The sequence below is a fragment of the Bos indicus genome, chromosome 9, assembly GCF_029378745.1.
Source record: "Bos indicus isolate NIAB-ARS_2022 breed Sahiwal x Tharparkar chromosome 9, NIAB-ARS_B.indTharparkar_mat_pri_1.0, whole genome shotgun sequence".
Lineage (NCBI taxonomy): Eukaryota > Metazoa > Chordata > Mammalia > Artiodactyla > Bovidae > Bos > Bos indicus.
Window position 1 is genome coordinate 9074856 of NC_091768.1, and position 21294 is coordinate 9096149.

A 21294-nucleotide genomic window follows, 5' to 3' on the forward strand; every position below is an offset into this window, starting at 1 on the left:
TTTTCCTATTTGGAACCAGTCTCTTGTTCCATGTCCAGTTCTAACTGTTGTTTCCTGACCTGCATACAGGTTTCTCAAGAGGCAGGTCAGGTGGTCTGGTATTCCCATCTCTTTCAGAACTTTCCACAGTTTATTGTGATCCACACAGTCAAAGCCTTTGGTATAGTCAATAAAGCAGAAATAGATGTTTTTCTGGAACTCTCTTTCTTTTTTGATGATCCAACAGATGTTGGCAATTTGATCTCTGGTTCCTCGGCCTTTTCTAAAACCAGCTTGAACCAGCTTGAAGTTCATGGTTCATGTATTGCTGAAGCCTGGCTTGGATAATTTTGAGCATTACTTTACTAGCGTGTGAGATAAGTGCAATTGTGCAGTAGTTTGAGCATTCTTTGGCATTGTCTTTCTTTGGGATTGAATTGAAAACTGACCTTTTCCAGTCCTGTGGCCACTGCTAAGTTTTCCAAATTTGCTTACATATTGAGTGCAGCACTTTCACAGCATTATCTTTCAGGATTTGAAATATTTCAACTGGAATTCCATCACCTCCACTAACTTTGTTTGTAGTGATGCTTCCTAAGGCCCACTTGACTTCACATTCCAGGATGTCTGGCTCTAGGTGAGTGTGAGTGATCACACCATCGTGATTATCTGGGTCATGAAGATCTTTTTTGTACAGTTCTTCTGTGTATTCTTGCCACCTCTTCTTAATATCTTCTGCTTCTATTAGGTCCATACCATTTCTGTCCTTTATCGAGCCCATCTTTGCATGAAATGTTCCCTTGGTATCTCGAATTTACTTGAAGAGATCTCTAGTCTTTCCCATTCTCTTGTTTTCCTCTATTTCTTTGCATTGATCGCTGAGGAAGGCTTTCTTATGTCTCCTTGCTATTCTTTGGAACTCTGCATTCAAATGGGTATATCTTCCCTTTCCTCCTTTGCTTTTTGCTTCCCTTCTTTTCACAGCTATTTGTAAGGCCTCCTCAGACAGTCATTTTGCTTTTTTGCATTTCTTTTTCTTGGGGATGGTCTTGGTTCCTGTCTCCTGTACAATGTCATGAACCTCCGTCCATAGTTCATCAGGCACTCTGTCTATCAGATCTAATTCCTTAAATCTATTTCTCACTTCCACTGTATAGTCATAAGGGATTTGATTTAGACCTGACTGGTCTAGTGGTTTTCTCCATTTTCTTCAATTTAAGTCTGAATTTGGCAATAAAGAGTTCATGATCTGAGCCACAGTCTGCTCCCGGTCTTGTTTTTGCTGACTGTATAGAGCTTCTCCATCTTTGGCTGCAGAGAATATAATCAATCTGATTTTGGTGTTGACCATCTGGTGATGTCCATGTGTAGAGTTGTCTCTTGTGTTGTTGGAAGAGGGTGTTTGCTATCACCAGTGCGTTCTCTTGGCAGAACTCTATTAGCCTTTGCCCTGCTTCTTTCTGTACTCCAAGGCCAAATTTGCCTGTTACTCCAGGTGTTTCTTGACTTCCTACTTTTGCATTCCTGTCCCCTATAATGAAAAGAACATCTTTTTGGGATATTAGTTCTAGAAGGTCTTGTAGGTCTTCATAGAACTGTTCAACTTCAGCTTCTTCGGCATTACTGGTTGGGGCATAGACTTGGATTACCGTGATATTGAATGGTTTGCCTTGGAAACGAACTGAGATCATTCTGTCGTTTTTGAGGTTGCATCCAAGTACTGCATCTTGGACTCTTTTGTTGACTATGATGGCTACTCCATTTCTTCTAAGAGATTCCTGCCCACAGTAGTAGATATAATGGTCATCTGAGTTAAATTCACCCATTCCAGTCCATCTTAGTTCACTGATTCCTAGAATGTCTACATTCACTCTTGTCATCTCCTGTTTGACCGCTTGCAATCTGCCTTGATTCATGGACCTAACATTCCAGGTTCCTATGCAATATTGCTCTTTACAGCATCGAACTCTGCTTCCATCACCAGTCCCATTTACAACTGGGTGTTGTTTTTGCTTTGGCAGCAACATGGATGGACCTATATAGATTATCACACTAAGTGAAGTAAATCATACTAATTGAGCAAACTCATAAGGTGGGAAAGTAGAAGGACGTGTGCTAATTCTTCATGAAAACTCCAAAATGCAACCAACCACTGAACAACCATCAGCAGGAGAATGTTGGATTCCACCCAAAAAAGATACTCCACATCCCAGGGCAAAGGATAAACCCCTAACAAGATGTTAGAGGCGGCAAAATCACATTTAGAATCAAACCTCGTACCCGCCAGAGACTCTTGGAGGGTTCAAGCAAAACCTTGTGTGCACCAGGACCCAGGGACACCACAGAAGACTGACCCTGACCTGCCTTTGAGTGTTTGAGTGTCTCCTGCGGAGGAACAGGTCAGTAGTGGTCTGCTGCGGGAACAGGAGCTCTGGCTGAGGCAGACTTGAGAGGGGCGGTATGTGAGCCCCACCATAGAGCCACTGAGCAGACAACCCACAAACTAGAAAACAATTATATCAAAGAAGTTCTCGCACTGTTGCAAAAGTTCTAGGGCCCACAACAGAATTCACAACCTGGTGATCCTGCAAAGGGACAGAGAACCCCCAAGGAATTTGACTTTGAAGGCCAGTGCGATTTGATTACAGAACTTCTACAGGACTAAGGAAACAGACTCTTGGAGGGCACAAACAAAACCTTGTGCACACCAGGACCCAGAAGAAAGGAGCAGTGACCCCTCATGAGACTGAGCCAGACTTGCTTGTGAGTGGCCAGGAGTCTCTGGCAGAGATGTGGGTCAACAGTGGTCTGCTGTGGGATCAGGGCACTTAATACAATAGTCCTGGCATAAATCCTTTGGAAGGAGTTATGACTCCATAGTCCTTTTGACTCCATTACCCCCACCATAGTTTGGCCTCAGGCCAAACTACAGGGAGGAAACACAGCCCCACCCATCAATAGAAAATTGGATTAAAGATTTACTGAGCATGGACCCACCCATCAGAGCAAGACCCATATTCCCCCACAGCCAGTCCCTCCCATCAGGAAGCTTCCACAAGCCTCTTACTTTATCCATCAGAGGGCGGACAGAATGGAAACCACAGTTACAGAAAACTAACCAAGCTGATCACATGGACACAGTCTTGTCTAACTCAATGAAACTATGAGCCATGCCATATAGGGCCACCCAGGACGAATGAGTCATGGTGGAGAGTTCTGGCAAAACGTGGTCCACTGGAAAAGGGAATGGCAAACCACTTCGGTACTCTTGCTTGAGAACCCATGAACAGTATGAAAAGGCAAAAAGATAGGACACAGAAAGATGAAATCCTCAGGTTGGTAGGTACTCAATAAGCTACAGTGGAGAAATACTTCCAGAAAGAATGAAAAGGCTGAGCCAAAATGAAAACAGCACCCAGTTGTGGATGTGACTGGTGAATGAAGTAAAGTCCAACGCTGTAAGAACAATACTGCATAGGACCCTGGAATGTTAGATTCATGAGTTAAGGTAAATTGGAAGTGGTCAACAGGAGATAGCAAGAGTGAACATCAACATTTTAGGAATCGGCAAACTAAAATGGACGAGAATGGGCAAATTTAATTCAGATGACCATTGTATCTACTACTGGGGGCAAGAACCCCTAACGAGAAATGGAGTAACCCTCAAAGTCAACAAAAGAGTCCAAAATGCAGTACCTGGGTGCAGTCTCAAAAACAACAGAATGATCTCTGTTCGTTTTCAAGGCAAACCACTCAGTATCATGGTAATGCAAGTCTATGCCCCAACTACTAATGCTGAAGAAGCTGAAGTTGAACAGTTCTATGAAGACCTACAAGACCTTCTAGAACTAACACCAAAAAAGATGTCAGTCTCATCATCAGGGACTGGAATGCAAAAGTAGGAGGTCAAGAGGTACATGGATTAACAGGCAAGTTTGGTCTTGGAGCACAAAATGAAGCAGGGCAAAGGCTAACAAAGTTTTGCCAAGAGAATGCACTGGTTATAGCAAACACCCTCTTCCAACAACACAAGAGACAACTCTACACATGGACATCACCAGATGGTCAATACTGAAATCAGATTGATTATATTCTTTGCAGCCAAAGATGGAGAAGCTCTATACAGTCAGCAAAAACAAGACCAGGAGCTGACTGTGGCTCAGATCATGAACTCCTTATTGCCAAATTCAGACTCAAATTGAAGAAAGTGGGGAAAACCACTAGATCATTCAGCTATGACCTAAATCAAATTCCTTATGATTATGTAGTGGAAGTGGAAAATAGATTCAAGGGATTAGAACTGATACACTGGTAGACATAGTGCCTGAAGAACTATGGATGGAGGTTCATAACATTGTACAGAAGGCAGTGATCAAAATCATCCCCATGAAAAAGAAATGCGAAAAGGGAAATGGTTGTCTGAGGAGGGTTACAAAGTGTTGAGAAAAGAAGAGAAGCAAAAGGCAAAGGAGAAATTGAAAGATATGAATGCAGAGTTCTGAAGACTATTCAGGAGAGATTAAAAAAAATTTTTTTAAAGGCCTTCCTAAGTGATCAGTACAAGGAAATAGGGGAAAATGATAGAAAGAGAAAGACTAGGGATCTCTTCAAGAAAATTAGAGATACCAAGGGAATAGTTCATGCAAAGATGGGCACAATAATGGACAGAAATGGTATGGACCTAAAAGAAGCATAAGATATTAAGAAGAGTTGGCAAGAATACATAGAAGAACTATACAAAAAGATCTTTATGACCCAGATAATGACAATGGTGTGATTACTCACCTAGAGCCAGACATCCTGGAGTGTGAAGTCAAGTGGGCCTTAGGAAGCATTACTACAAACAAAACTAATGGAGGTGATGGAATTCCAGTTGAGCTCTTTCAAATCCTAAAAGATGATGCTGTGAAAGTGCTGCAGTCAATATGGCCGCAAATTTGGAAAACTCACCTGTGGCCACGAGATTGGAAAAGCTCAGTTTTCATTTCAATCCCAAAGAAAGGCAATGCCAAAGAATATTCTAACTACCACATAATTGCACTCATCTCACACGCTAGCAAAGTAGTGCTCAAAATTGTCCAAACTAGGCTTCAGCGGTACATGAACTGAGAAGTTATAGATGGTCCAGCTAGATTTAGAAAAGGTAGAAGAACCAGAGATCAAATTGCCAACATCTGCTGGATCACAGAAAAAGCAAGAGCATTCCGGAAAAGCATCTACTTCTGCTTCATTGACTACGTTAAAATCCTTTGACTTTGTGGATCACAACAAACTGTGGAACATTCTTAAAGAGAATTCTGTATGTAGGTAAAGAAGCTACAGTTTGAACCAAACATGGAACAAGACTGGTTCAAAATTGGGGAAGAAATACATCAAGGCTGTATATTGTTACCCTGCTTATTTAACTTATATGCAGAGTACATCATGAGAAATGCTGAGCTGGAGGAAGCACAAGCTGGAATCAAGATTGTCGGGAGAAATCAATAACCTCAGATATGCAGATGACACCACCCTTATGGCAGAAAGCTAAGAGGAACTAAAGAGCCTATTGATGAAAATGAAAGAGGAGACTGAAAAAGCTGGCTTAAAACTCATTCAAAAACGAGGATCATGGCATCTGGTCCCATTACCTATGGCAGATAGATGGGGAACAATAGAAGCAGTGACAGACTTAATTTTTTGGGGCTTCAAAATTCACTGCAGATGGTGACTGCTGCCATGAAATTAAAATACACTTGCTCCTTGGAAGAAAAGCTATGACCAACCTAGACAGTATATTAAAAAGCAGAGTCATTACTTTACCAGCAAAGGTCCGTCTAGTCAAAGCTATGGTTTTTCCAGTAGTCATGAATGGATGTGAGAGTTGGACTGTAAAGAAGGTTGACCATCGAAAATCTGATGCTTTTAAACTGTGGTGTTGGAGAAGACTCTTGAGAGTCCCTTTTCTGCAAGAAGATCAAACCAGTCAATCCTAAAGGAAGTCAGTCCTGGGTGTTTATTGAAAGGACTGATGCTGAAGCTGAAGCTTCAACTCTTTGGCCACCTGATGTGAAGAACTGACTCATTGGAAAAGACCCTTATGCTGGAAAACATTGAAGGCAGGAGGAAAAGAGGATGATAGAGGATGAGGTGGTTGGATGGCATCATTGACTCGAGGGACATGAGTCTGAGCAAGCTCTGGAAGTTGGTGATGCACAGGGCAGTATGGCGTGCTGCAGTCCATGGTGTTGCAAAGAGTCAGACACGACTGAGTGACTGAACTAAACTGAACTGAAGGGTAGTAATTTAGAAAGAGAACCACAAATACCTTATGATGTCACTTACATGTAGAATCTAAAATATGACACAAATCAGTATATCTATGAAATAAAAACATAGGCACAGATACAGAGAACAGACTTGTAGTGCCAAGGCAGATGAGCGGTAGGGGAGAGAAAGGTTGGGAGTTTTGGACTAGCAGATGCAACCTATTATATATAGGATGGATAAACAACAAGGTCCTAATGCATACCACAGGAAACTCTATTCAGTATCTCATGACAAACCATAACAGAAAAGAATGTGAAAAAGAATAAATATATGTATAATACACACACATATTGTATCACACACACACACATATATATGTAAGTGTGTCACTTTGCCGTACAGAAGATATTAACACCATATGGTAAATCAAGAATACTTCAATAAAATAAAAAATAAAGATGGCAATGGAAAAAGTAAGCTATTATATAAGAATAAGTATAACACAGAGAATATAACTAATGTTTTATAATAGTAACCATAATAAGATTATAACTTATAAAAATTGGAAATCCCCATATTGCACACCTGTAAGATATACTGTACATCAACTATATAACTTATACTGTACACCAAGTCAACTCACAGAACTGAAGGGAGAAATAAACAATTCAACAGTAGTAGTTGGAGACTTTAATACCCCATTTTAAAAATCAATAGAACATTAGACAGGAGATTAGTAAGGAAATAGAAGCCTTGAGCAAATATACAAGCCAATTACACCTAACAGACTGTAGAACATTCCACCCAACAACAGAACAATACACATTTTTCTCAACTGCACATGGAACTTTCTCCAGAGTAGGCCATATATTATGTATAAAAAGCAAGGCTCAGTGATTTAAAAGGACTGAATCCTTCCCACTGTTATAGGATTTTAAAAGCAATCCCATTCCTAATAATACTTTTTCCATTCATAACCTTGAGTTCTAATTTTGTCCAGGCACTGTATTTACCTACTGTCTTCCAATTTATATCATTTCCTTTTATTTTCTGTGAATGTTTTTCCTCTACTGATTTTAAAAACCAATTTGGGCAGGAAATTCCCTTTTACCATCTTTATAAGCCTCCGTGGGTATTCAAGAAACATTTGTGCATATCCAAACTTTGCTAACTAGCAGTCGTTGATTTGGTTTTGCACGATGTTGGTCTGGACAGTGTTTATGAAAAATCCGAAATAAGTGCCCAAATTAAAACTCTAAGCTTTTCAGAAAAAAATCTGGGTTTTTGGCTTAAAAAATTGGGCTGAACTGGTAACACTGGACCTGCTTCCCTATATGGTAAGAGGTGGGGAAGCTAATTAGCAGCTGTTCCTGTGACTGGGCTGGGCTCTACATTTCCCTTAGTCTACATGCATGTCCTCTACATGAGGACAGCTACCAATGCTGTTAGCAACTCACTTGCTCTATTAGCTTTTCCTATAGAATTCTTATGAAAAAAGTGAAAATTTCTTATATGGACACTTTTATTCATGATAGAAAATCTAAAGCTAGACTTAGAAGGGGCCATGTGTTATTTTTCATTTTGTTTTTGTTTTCAGATATTTAAACCTGAATTACATTCATAAACTGATTCCTTTAATAATATTTATTGAGTGCCACCTTGCTTACTATTCTAGATGCTGGTGGATAGGATAAACAAAGAACCTCGGGAAGCTTACATTCTAGTTTCCTGGCTGGGCTCTAAAGCCATGTGGTTGTGACTCTTGGTTTATATTATTGAGGGAAGGATGTCTTCAGTGTTAAAACCTTCAGAAGGATGGAGGGTAGTGAGGATTGAGAAGAGACCAGTGGGTTAGGTGATTGGGAATGATTTAGTTCATAGGTGGGGGGTGAAGAGGTGTGGTTGACTGATTTTATTAGTTTTACTCAAAGGACATTAAAGACAGATCAGCACAGAGACATCTGCCATCGTGCTGATCAGAAGCTAGTAATAGAAACAAACACTTTCGAAGTCAACATTTTGGGTTCTCAAACATGGTGCCAGGTCTCTCCTTCTGTCCTCCTCACTCTGGTGAGATCTTTCGGTTGGGCAGCCATGCTGACCAGAGCTGACCCTATAGAGTGCCCCCTTTTATTCTTCCCACTGTCTTGCAGTCTCTTCAGCAATCTTACTGGCTTACTAGCGACAGCCCTGCAGTCTGTGTTGGCATAGGTGATGTGCAGGGAGCTAAAGGTCCCAGCCGCCCTCGGACACCCGTCAGTCACTATGTGGCGAAGGTGACTGGCACCATTAGTTAGATGTGAACAAGGCTACCTGGGAGCAGCAGCGCACCAGTGACCCGCAGAACCACCAGCACATGGCCATGTACACAGAGATTGCATGCTCCTAATGACTTTCCATATCGGAAAGAACTCTGCATGAGAAGTCGCAGGAAATGGCCTGCGGCCCCACTCCCTCGCCACTAGCCATCTGGGTGACAGTGTCCCTGGGTGAAGAGTGAGGAGCAGAACTCCAGGTCGTCTGGACTCCAGCAGCGGGGGAGTACTCACCGTGGGTCTGCATGGAGGTGGGAGTGGCGGGGGCTGCAGTCCTGCCATGTGGGAGCTTGGGTAGGGAAGGAGGAGCTCAAGGACCACGCCCTGGGACACACTTCTCTGGGGCTGGACTCGGGACAGTGGCTCAGGACACTGTCCTCTGGGGCCAGACCCCACGTCCCAAGCATGCCGGGTCTAGAGTGTGGAGGAAGGAGACAAGCCCCAGGATTGGGTTGCAGGGGCATCCCGCAGAACCACCCTGTGCCCTGTCCCTCAGAACCACTGTGGGCCCTGTCTCTCGGACAGTATGTAGCTCCATTCTGGCCAGTCCTCCCCGAGTGTGGTCTCAGCCCCAGGCAGCTTGGGAAAGACACTGCTCTTCCACTCCCTTGATCAGTGCTCCCTCCTCGGTCTGCATCGAGCGTAAAAGGGACTTCTCAGGATATGTCAGCCAGGCCTTCCACCTGGCCTTCAGCTGCCATGGCACCTCCAGCCTCTTCTGTGACGCCAGTGACATCTTCCTGCAGAATTCAGTTCACTGCAGCCACTGTGCTGGCTGGTGGGTCACTTGACCTCTCCTCCATCCAGGTAATGGTGACCATGGCCTCGCCCACAGCATTTTCAACTCGCCTTCTTTAAGTTACCCAAAGAACCCTTCCCAAGGCCAAGATTTGGCCTAAAATCTTTGTCAGATCCCACCTGAAAGCTGTTCCTCAAGTGGCTCAAAGGTGCTCGGGACTTGGGTGTGCAAACAGAGTGCCCAGGGTTGTCAGTTTTCTCATTGGAGGAGATTTAGGCACAGGAATGGTGGAAACTGAAAGAGAAGGAGGTCATCTTTTTAGTGCGATATGGAGTGACAGATGGTGCTTCAATATTCCACACGCTCCAAAATGACCAGCTTGCCAATGTCTGGGTGAGGAGGAGTTAATAAAGTTTAAAAGGGGGTTATCGTCTCATTATTTCATTATTTTCCAACATCCCAATTAAAAGCAGAGACAGAAAATAAAAACAAAACAAAACAACACAAAAAAATCTGGCAAGCTTTCACAGCAGGGATATTCTAGAACTTCAAAGGAGACATTTCTGATGGGTTCTGTGAACAGTACAAATCCCAAAGTTACTCATTATGGATGGAAAATCCATTTGGAGATAAGTGCATCTGGTTCTTATATTAACTTCTTTTTAAAATTAGTTAATTTATTTTAATTGGAGGCTAATTACTTTACAAAATTGCGGTGGTTTCTGCCATACATTGACATGAATCAGCCATGGGTATACACGTGTCCCCCATCCTGAACCCCCCTCCCACCTCCCTCCCCATCCCGTCCCTCAGGGTCATCCCAGAGCACCGGCCCTGAGCACTCTGTCTCATGCATTGAACCTGGACTGGCGATCTACTTCACATTTCAATGCTATTCTCCCAAATCATCCTACCCTTGCACTCTCCCACAGAGTCCGAAAGTCCGTTCTTTACATCTGTGTCTCTCTTGCTCTCTCGCATATAGGGTCATCATTACCATCTTTATGAATTCCATATATATGTGTTAATGTATTGGTGTTTTTCTTTCTGACTTTCACTCTGTATAATCGGCTCCAGTTTCATCCACCTCATTAGAACTGATTCAAATGCATTCTTTTTAATAGCTGAGTAATACTCCATTGTGTATATGTATCACAGCTTTCTTATCCATTTGTCTGCTGATGGACATCTAGGTTGCTTCCATGTCCTGGCTATTGTAAACAGTGCTATGATGAACACTGGAGTACATGTGTGTCTTTCAGTTCTGGTTTCCTCGGTGTGTATGCCCGGCAGTGGGATCGCTGGGTCGTATGGCAGTTGAATGAACAGGCTGCTCTATCTTTGCCATTGGTGGCTGCAGCAGCTCCCAGCTCGTCTGGAGCTCGCCTCAGGAGGTCGCTGCCACTCACTGGTCCACTGAGGAGAGTTCTTTGATTTGGCTGGAAAAACAGCAACCTGCTGATTGGGTGAGGCTGTATCACGTGATGGTTGTCACGGAAGGAGTGTGCCGAGCATCCTCGTGAGAGCAGAAAGCGATGCTTCCAGATTGCAGGACAGCTGACCACTGAGGCCTATGACAGTGTAGGTGTTCCCAGTACTCGTTTAAGAGGTTTGATGGATATATACAGGTAATATTAATATACTGTTATAGTGAGGATGGAGAGAGCTTTGTCTATTTTACAGCAGGAAGAGGATGAAGATATGCGTATATTTATAAACCAAGGTAAGAGGGGTATTGGTGAGGGAGAGGTGGGAGACATAAATGGAGTTTGAACATATGAAGTACAAAAATGGTTGTAGAATGGGAGATGAAGCAACAGAGAAAGAGATGATACATTCTTGGAAGACAGGAAGCAGTGGAGTCACAAGCACAGAGGAAACTGCTAGGTGGGCGCCGTTGGCACATGGGCCAGGATACTTCCCCAGGCACCAGGAGAGGCTCAACCCAGGAGGAATCAGAGAGCGTCTGTGGAGGCTGGAAAGGATGTGTGTGTGTGTGTGTGTGTGTGTGTGTGTGTGTGTGTGTGTGTGTGTGTGCATGTGTGCATGCATGTGATGAAAATGAGATCCTGGGTTACTTCCTCATTCATCATCCAGCCAGACAAGAGAGCCAGATAGTCTCCGGGCTGGGCGTGAGCAGATTAGTGAAGAAGGTAAAACCAGAGTTTATATCTGTATCTGTGTATATACAGACCAACCTCCTTTTATTGTGTTTCACTTTCCTGCGCTTCACAGATATTGGTGATTTTTCTTTTTTTCCATATTGAAGGTTTGTGACATATGTGTGTTGTCAAATGATGGCTAGCATTTTTTCTTAGCAATAACATTTTATGTACATTTATAGATATAATAGAGTACAGTATTGTGTAAATACAACTTTTACATACACTAGGCAACCAGAAAACTTGTGTGACTCACTTTACTGCGATATTCACTTCATTCCAGTAATCTGGAACTAAGCCTGCAGTATTCCTGAGGTATGTTGTGTACATGTATGAACATATACATAGATGCATAATATGTGTGTGCATGTATTTAACCAAGTAAGAACTTTAGGCCAGCATAGCTTTTTCATATTTTTTCCTGATTTCCTTACTACACGTGACTTTGTCTCTAACACAAAGTGTAAAGCCAAAGCTCCAGAATTCCCCATGAGTTTGGTTGTCAGTTTCAGTGGAGCTTGGTGTGATATTCCCAGTGTCTGACTCTTTGCAACCCCATGGACCGTAGCCCGCCAGGATCGTCTGTCCATGGAATTCTTCAGGCAAGAATACTGGAGTGGGTTGACATTACCTTCTCCAGGGGATTTTCCTGACTCAGGGATCGAACCCAGGTCTCCTGCACTGAAGGCACATTCTTTACCGTCTGAGCCACCAGGGAAGTCCCAGTTAGTAGTTACTATCTCAATATATGATATTTTATGTATATAAACAACCTCTGGCTGTGTAAGCCTCAAGAGAATTTGTGTCTGCTACACATGATTGTTTAAAAGAAAAGCAAGATTCCTGCCTTGCCGAGTGTTTATATACAATGTGGTTAAGTTTATATTTTTGAGATTAGCTGTTTGTCAGTTGCTTCATTTACTATTATTTTCTCCCATTCTGAAGGCTGTCTTTTCACCTTGCTTATAGTTTCTTTTGTTGTGCAGAAGCTTTTAATTTTAATTAGATCCCATTTGTTTATTTTTGCTTTTATTTCCAATATTCTGGGAGGTGGGTCATAGAGGATCCTGCTGTGATTTGCAGCTCAATTCCAGAAAAATAAACGACCCAATCAAAAAATGGGCCAAAGAACTAAATAGACATTTCTCCAAAGAAAGACATACAGATGGCTCACAAACACATGAAAAGATGCTCAACATCACTCATTATCAGAGAAATGCGAATCAAAACCACTATGAGGTACCATTTCATGCCAGTCAGAATGGCTGTGATCCAAATGTCTACAAGCAATAAATGCTAGAGAAGATGTGGAGAAAAGGGAACCCTCTTACACTGTTGGTGGGAATGCAAACTAGTACAGCCACTATGGAGAACAGTGTGGAGATTCCTTAAAAAACTGGAAATAGAACTGCCATACAACCCAGCAATCCCACTGCTGGGCATACACACCGAGGAAATCAGAACTGAAAGAGACACATGTACCCCAATGTTCATTGCAGCGCTGTTTATAATAGCCAGGACATGGAAGCAACCTAGATGTCCATCAGCAGATGAATGGATAAGAAAGCTGTGGAACATATACACAATGGAGTATTACTCAGCTGTTAAAAAGAATACATTTGAATCAGTTCTAATGAAGTGGATGAAACTAGAGCTGATTATACAGAGTGAAGTAAGCCCGAAAGAAAAACACCAATACAGTATACTAATGCATATATATGGAATTTAGAAAGATGATAACGATAACCCTGTATGCGAGACAGCAGGAGACACAGATGTAAAGAACAGTCTTTTGGACTCTGTGGGAGAGCGAGGAGGGGGATGATTTGGGAGAATGGCATTGAAACATGTATAATATCATATAAGAAATGAATCGCCAGTCTAGGTTCGATACAGGATACAGGATACTTGGGGCTGGTGCACTGAGATGACCCAGAGGGATGGTATGGGGAGGGAGGTGGGAGGGGGGTTCAGGATTTGGAACACGTGTACACCCATGGCGGATTCATGTTGATGTATGGCAAAACCAATACAATATTGTAAAGTAATTAGCCTCCAATTAAAAAAATAAAAATAAATAAAAAAATAAAATCCTGACTTTGTAGAGGAAAAAAAACAACAATGTGGTTAAGTTTAAAAGTCAACATGAAGGAATGTGTTTCTCCATGCTTTCCAAGGAAAATCTAAATATAATGTGTGTTCACTGTGAATTTTTTCCCCAAAGTTTCTTCATGGATCCAGTGAGACCAGTATTTTGAAACAAGATTTAGGCAAAAGTATACTTGGACTGTCTTTAGGCTTCTCTCTGCTACCTAGGAAGAATTTGAGTATTTTTATTTCCTGTAAGAATGAAAAAATCAGCTAAAATGCCTTTATGATATTTAGTTTCAGTCTTAAATTGATACCTAGGAAATCAGAATTAGGAATTTATTTTGCAAGAGTTTAATGTGGTAAAACTTCTTTGGAATAATATACATGTAATTGTTAATAGTTCTCTTTAAAATCCCCTGTACTTCTCTCTACTAATAAAACCAGGAGATAGTATCTATTTTCTTTATAATTGTCTGCTGTTTGCAAGACTGCAGTGAATTCTGAGATTCTATGGGAATATCTTGTTGAGTAAAGGAATATCACCCCACAGTACAATAGTCTGAAAGTTGCTCACTTTTACATACCTCAAGCTTTAGCAACACTTTATCAGGAAATTTATAAAAAGGGAAAGAACAGGATAAAAATTCCATAGGTAACTGTAGGTGTGACTGCTTCTGTATTCATTAGGTAGATAACTAATGAGTTATAAATTCATTGAGAAAATACAGCTGAGATACTGAGTTGTAGAAACCTTCATACTGAGATACTCTGTCCTTGCCTCCTTCAGTTTCCACACAATGGTTCTTTGTTTTCCTCCCACAGTAAGATATTTCCCAAAGGCCTTCCTGAGGAGTTCGCCATAGCTGCCATGTTTCGGGTGCGAAGGAGCGCAAAGAAGGAACGGTGGTTCCTGTGGCAGGTTTTAAACCAGCGCAACATGCCACAGGTAAGGACGGAACCAGAGAGGTATGCTGATGAGTGTTCTCTCTTGAAACTGTGGGCATAAATTTGGGAGCAGACCTCATATAGGAGTATTCTTTTAGAGGAATCATCCACAGGAAATGCAAGTATTCTTAGCGTTCGGGGTGCGGGGTGGTGTCTCACTGAGATACATAATTGGAGAGCCTGGTGGGTGAGACAAGATTAGAGTTTTGTTTTGTCTTGTTTTTTTTCTGGATTCCTGTTTTGTCTGAAGGCACTCAAACTGACTGCCCTTTCTGTACAACTGCTTCATTGACGCCAAGTGCATCTCACTAACAACTTCTTCATCTCCTATCATTTCTGATATCTCCTATTATATATTTAAAAGCTGTTAATTGTTTCATCTGACATCCCTAATGAATTAGGGAATGAGATATAAATATTGATTCCATCAATAGAAAATAATTGGACACATGCTAGATGCTAGTTAGTGACAAAATAAGACATTGGCAAAGCATGATTCCTGTTCTCAGGGAGCCTAAGGTCTGGGGATGCCACACCGGAGCACGATCGCAGGGTAGCGGTGGCCGAAGACAGTTTGGAGTTGGGTGAGAACTGTGGGAGTGTGGAAGAGACAACTCCCCAAGATGGCCCATGAAGGGAGCGGGGATCTAGGAACACTTGTGAGAGAGGTTGGTCAGAAAGGAAGGGAGCAGGTACTCCAGGGAGTGAAGGTAAACATCACGGTTACTGATGGGCATCATCTATCTGTGTTTATTTCTGTACATATCCATCAAAATGTTTTTATTACCATACGTGAAATAGATTGCCACTCCAGGTTCGATGCATGATACAGGATGCTCACAGCTGGTGCACTGGGATGACCCAGAGGGATGGGATGGGGAGGGAGGAGGGAGGGGGGTTCAGGATGGGGAACACATGTACACCCATGGCTGACTCGTGTCAATGTATGGCAAAACCCACTACAATATTGTAAAGTAATTAGTGTCCAATTAAAATTAATTAATTTTTAAAAAATTTTAAAAAGTGTTTTTCATTTTACTGATCTTTTATATCTGTTATCATAGTCAGAATTTTATGATGGAAATATGACTTGAACAGGAAGAATATGCACTCTGTGAAAATGTATTTTCTCTGCACCATGCAAATCATCAAAGGTTAAAGAGGTTGATCTCAGTTTCCATGCTAAGGGAAGTGATCATCTCTTATTTTTATTATTATTATTATTATTTTTTACTTTACAATATTGTATTGGTTTTGCCGTACATCAACATGCATCCGCTATGGGCGTACACGTGTTCCCATCCTGAACCCCCTCCCACCTCCCTCCCCATACCATCCCTCTGGGTCATCCCAGTGCACCAACCCCAAGCTTCCTGTATCCTGCATCGAACCTGGACTGGCGATTCATATCTTATATGATATTATACATGTTTCAATGCCATTCTCCCAAATCATCCCCCCCTCCTTCTCCCACAGAGTCCAAAAGACTGTTCTATACATCTGAGTCTCTTTTGCTGTCTCGCATACTGGGTTGTCATTACCATCTCTCTAAATTCTATATATATGTGTTAGTATACTGTATTGGTGTTTTTCTTTCTGGCTTACTTCACTCTGTATAATAGGCTCCAGTTTCATCTACCTCATTAGAACTGATTCAAATGTATTCATCTCTTATTCTTTTTACATTAGTAACATTTAATTCTTGAATTACTTATACAGAGTTTTTTTATACACACACACACATATACTCCTAGATGTCCTCTCACAAAAGGAGCATACTGCACTCACCAAATACCACATATTTAAATCATTTTTGTAGCTGGATGTTTACTGTTCTTTTATGTTAAGAAATCTGATGGACACAAATGTCATTTAGAACATTTTACTGAGTGCCCCAGTTTTACTAACATGAAACTTGAGTTTTTATTTGTATCTTTAATAATTTTTAAAACTGAATTTCAAACATTTAAAGATAATTTGCATTTTTGCAGGTTTCTGTAATAGTTGATGGTGGAAGGAAGGTGGTGGAATTGATGTTCCAAGCTGCCGAGGGAGATGTGTTGAACTACATTTTTAAAAATCAAGAACTCCGTTCTTTGTTTGATCGTCAGTGGCATAAACTGGGCTTTGGTATACAATCCCAGGCCATTGCACTCTATGTGGACTGTAACTTAGTTGCAAGCCGACACACTGACAGAAACGGCACAGTGGACTTCCGTGGGAGGACTGTTATTGCTGCCCGAGCTTCAGATGGCAAACCTGTGGATGTGAGTTGTGGACTAGTAACTTTTATAACTTTAAAGAAAATGTCTTATTAAAACCTTTTTGCCTTTAATAGCTATATATTTCTTTCTCAACACTGCTTAATTTGCTATCGGATGTGTGAAGCATAGCTATATATTTCCAGTCATATTTTCACATATATTATTTTCTATCTGTTTTCACTTATTTTTCTCTAGCCTGTGAATTTGAAAGAACTAGGTAATGCCTTAAAAATAAAGTTATTAAAATTAAATTTTAGTAAAAATTGAAAATATTATACAAAACTAAGCTTGATCTAGGCTTCCCAGGTACTTCAGATGGTAAAGAATCTGCCTGCCATGCAGGAGACCTGGGCTCGATCCCTGGGTTGGGAAGATCCCCTGAAGAAGGGAATGGCAATACTCTCCAGTATTCTTGCCTGGAGAATTCCATGGACAGAGGAGCCTGGTAGGCTACAGTCCATGGGGTCGCAAAGAGTCAAACATGACTGAGCGCCTAACACATACGTACACGTAAGTTTGATCTAAGTTCATATGCTTTGAATAGAAAGTCTGGAAAAAGATGAAGTTAAATGGTTCCAGATTATCTGAAGTTTACATTCAAGAACAATAGGCTCTTTATTCATCCTCAGATTCACAAGTGTTTGTATTGCAAACTATTTTTCATTAATCCATAACGGTTTTTCAGAGTTTTGTTGGATAAAAGGGGAGGGGAAGTATATCTAAATTTGATGACTTCATGTGTTCTTATGGGTGGAATGATGGAAAAACCCATACAAATAATCTGAGTGCAGACCACCAACAGGAATTGTTAACACAAAGCACTTCACAGTTAGGTTTTATTTCAAAAGTATGATTCTGTGCAAGTACATGTTTGGCTAGCATATTATTTTTAAAAGTTTCTGTGGAAGACATCAGAGATAGATGACAGATAGATATATAGACAGATATTACACAATAGAATGGGACAGACTAGAGATCTCTTCAAGAAAATTAGACATACCAAGGGAACATTTCATGCAAAGATAGGCTCAATAAAGGACAGAAATGGTATGGACCTAATAGAAGCAGAAGATATTAAGAAGAGGTGGCAAGAATACACAGAAGAACTGTACAAAAAAGACCTTCATGACCCAGATAATCACAATGGTGTGATCACTGACCTAGAGCCAGACATCCTGGAATGTGAAGTCAAGTGGGCCTTAGGAAGCATCACTACAAACAAAGCTAGTGGAGGTGATGGAATTCCAGTTGAAATATTTCAAATCCTAAAAGATAATGCTGTGAAAGTGCTGCACTCAATATGTCAGCAAATTTGGAAAACTCAGCAGTGGCCACAGGACTGGAAAAGGTCAGTTTTCATTCCAATCCCAAAGAAAGGCAATGCCAAAGAATGCTTAAACTACCCCACAATTGCACTCATCTCACACACTAGTAAAGTAATGCTCAAAATTCTCCAAGCCAGGCTTCAGCAATACGTGAACCATGAACTTCCAGATATTCAAGCTGGTTTTAGAAAAGGCATAGGAACCAGAGATCAAATTGCCAACATCTGCTGGATCATGGAAAAAGCAAGAGAGTCCTAGAAAAACATCTATTTCTGCTGTATTGACTATGCCAAAGCCTTTGACTTGTGTATCACAATAAACTGTGCAAAATTTTAAAAGTGATGGGAATACCAGACCACCTGACCTGCCTCCTGAGAAATCTGTATGCACGTCAGGAAGCAACAGTTAGACCTGGACATGGAACAACAGACTGGTTCCAAATAGGAAAAGGAGTATGTCAAGGCTGTATATTGTCACCCTGCTTATTTAACTTATATGTAGAGTACATCATGAGAAATGCTGGGCTGGAGGAAGCACAAGCTGGAATCAAGATTGCCGGGAGAAATATCAATAACCTCAGATATGCAGAGGACACCACCTTTATGGCAGAAAGTGAAGAAGAACTAAAGAGCTTCTTGATGAAAGTGAAAGAGGAGAGTGAAAAAGTTGGCTTAAAACTCAACATTCAGAAAACTAAGATCATGGTATTTAGTCCCATCACTTCATGGCAAATAGATGGGGAAACTGGCTGTTTATATTTTTATTTTATATTTTATATAGTGGCTGACTATATTTTTCTGGGCTCTAAAATCACTGCAGATGGTGATTGAAGCCATGAAATTAAAAGACACTTACTCCTTGGAAGGAAAGTTATGACTAACCTAGACAGCATATTAAAAAGCAGAGACATTACTTTGCCAACAAAGGTCCGTCTAGTCAAGGCTATGATTTTTCCAGTGGTCATGTATGGATGTGAGAGTTGGACCATAAAGAAACCTGAGCGCTGAAGAATTGATGCTTTTGAACTGTGGTGTTGGAGAAGACTCTTGAGAGTCCCTTGGACTACAAGGAGATCCAACCAGTCCATCCTAAAGGAGATCAGTCCTGGGTGTTCATTGGAAGGACTGATGTTGAAGCTGAAACTCCAACACTTTGGCCACCTGATGCGAAGAGCTGACTCATTTGAAAAGACCCTGATGCTGGGAAAGATTGAAGGCAGGAGGAGAAGGGGACAATAGAGGATGAGATGGTTGGATGGCATCACCGACTCAATAGACATGGGTTTGGGTAAACTCTGGGAGTTGGTGATGCACAGGGAGGCCTGGCATGCTGTGGGACTTGGGGTTTCAAAGAGTCTGACACGACTGAGCAACTGAACTGAACTGAACTGAACTGAATGACAACAGTCCTAGGCAAACCTTTCAGAAACGTCTCTCCAAAGTCAGAGGAGGAATTGGGTCTTAGCAGCTAAACCTGAGATGTGACTTCCAGCAGTGGGAGCAAATAGGAAATGATCCTCAGGGAATTCCGAGGACAATAGTAGGGAGTGATGGTTGCTCTTGCTGGAAACACTGCTGTTGAGTGGAATCTGCATGGCTGCTGCTGCTGCTGCTAAGTCGCTTCAGTCGTGTCCAACTCTGTGCGACCTCATAGACGGCAGCCCACCAGGCTCCCCCGTCCCTGGGATTCTCCAGGCAAGAACACTGGAGTGGGTTGCCATTTCCTTCCCCAATGCATGAAAGTGAAAAGCGAAAGTGAAGTCGCTCAGTCGTTTCCGACTCTGAGCGACCCCATAGACTGAAGCCTACCAGGATCCTCCATCCATGGGATTTTCCAGGCAAGAGTACTGGAGTGGGGTGCCATTGCCTTCTCCGCCTGCATGGCTAGTGAGGGCAAAGTGGGGAACTGCGGGAACCAAAGAGCTTTAGGATTAGGAGGCTGCAATGAGAGAAGAACAAGTTATTGCAAGAGTGGGTTCTGGCTGAGACCTCTGCTCTGGAGATTGAGTATTGTGTCCTGTGTTTCATTAACTTATTACTCAAGGAAACAATCTGAGACTAAAGAATATCTGTGTGTCCTGATAAAAACACACAGTGTGAACATTGTCGCTTTACAATGGTTTTATGGTTTAATGTGGAATCTTAGTTCACTTAAGAATAATATTAAACCATTATCACAATGATGGAGCTTTTAAAAGAGATATTCACTATTTAAGTTGGACAAGTAAAATACATTTTATTTTTCAAAGATTGTTAATCCTACTAAAACTCTAAGTAGACTAATTATTTTTATCATCTCCATAAAAACTCTGTGATTTATAAGATCTGTTGTAATGTGAAAGTGTTTTGTTTATTCAGAATGTAATTTATTGATAAAAAACTTCTAGTGATTGCATTTTATTGCACGTGTACTACCCATGTGCTTTTGTGTAGAGAAATAGGTGACATAACTGATAAAAGTGTGTTTTAAAATTCCTTGTGACAGAGTCAGTGTATTTGTATTCTAAAGCACTGCACTGTGTCAATGAAAGATTCTAATGTAACTAATGAATTAAAAAAGCATAATTAAACTAGTCTGATTGTAGTTTCAGTGTCATAGGTACTTTATTAGGTTCTAATCCATGAAAAATTGGTCATCTATCTTCAGTTAAGTAAAATAATTCATATGAAGGTCCTAAAACAGTGGATGATACATAATAGAATTTCAGTATTTATTGACTATTCAGGTAACAGTGTTGATGATAAATTAGTTTTAGTTAAGGAAAATATTAATGGGAGTCTCCTCATTCTTCATCCTATATAATGGGTATGTTGCTGCCTGATGTTTCATTAGACTGTGTAAGACAGTGTATTTAAACTTTATAAATAAAAGCTTACTTCAGTAACCTTGGGAAAAGTTATAGAGAAGAAATCATTACGTTTCATTTTTCATTTCATCTCAGAATTTTGCATTGACTGCAAATCTTAAGCTGCTCATGAATCCAAAAGGCGTCTGGCATTCTTAATGCTTTCTATGAGCTGAAATGATTCTGTTCATTTCAGTGTAGAGAATAATTACGGCTTTTTTCCTCCTTTCTTGCTTTTTTGGTGTTGGGGTAGAGATTCAGAGCTAACCACAGATATTTGCTTTCTGTTATCATAGAATTAACTGTTATGTTATTACAGTTGGGTCTCACTGTAGAAAATAATGATCTCAAAGAAATACATAATCTACCTCTGTTACATT

At 41.1% G+C, this 21294-nt stretch overlaps 1 protein-coding gene across 2 annotated transcripts in view; it reads left to right on the forward strand.

Annotated features, from left to right (window-relative positions):
* Positions 1 to 21294, forward strand: part of COL19A1 (collagen type XIX alpha 1 chain) — a 452305-nt gene that overhangs the window by 64827 nt on the left and 366184 nt on the right. For both annotated transcript variants that reach the window (XM_070795674.1, XM_070795673.1), the window contains exons 5-6: positions 14358 to 14481; positions 16472 to 16747. In XM_070795674.1, coding sequence (XP_070651775.1) covers positions 14358 to 14481; positions 16472 to 16747 — 400 coding nt within the window. The remainder of the gene's footprint in view (positions 1 to 14357; positions 14482 to 16471; positions 16748 to 21294) is intronic.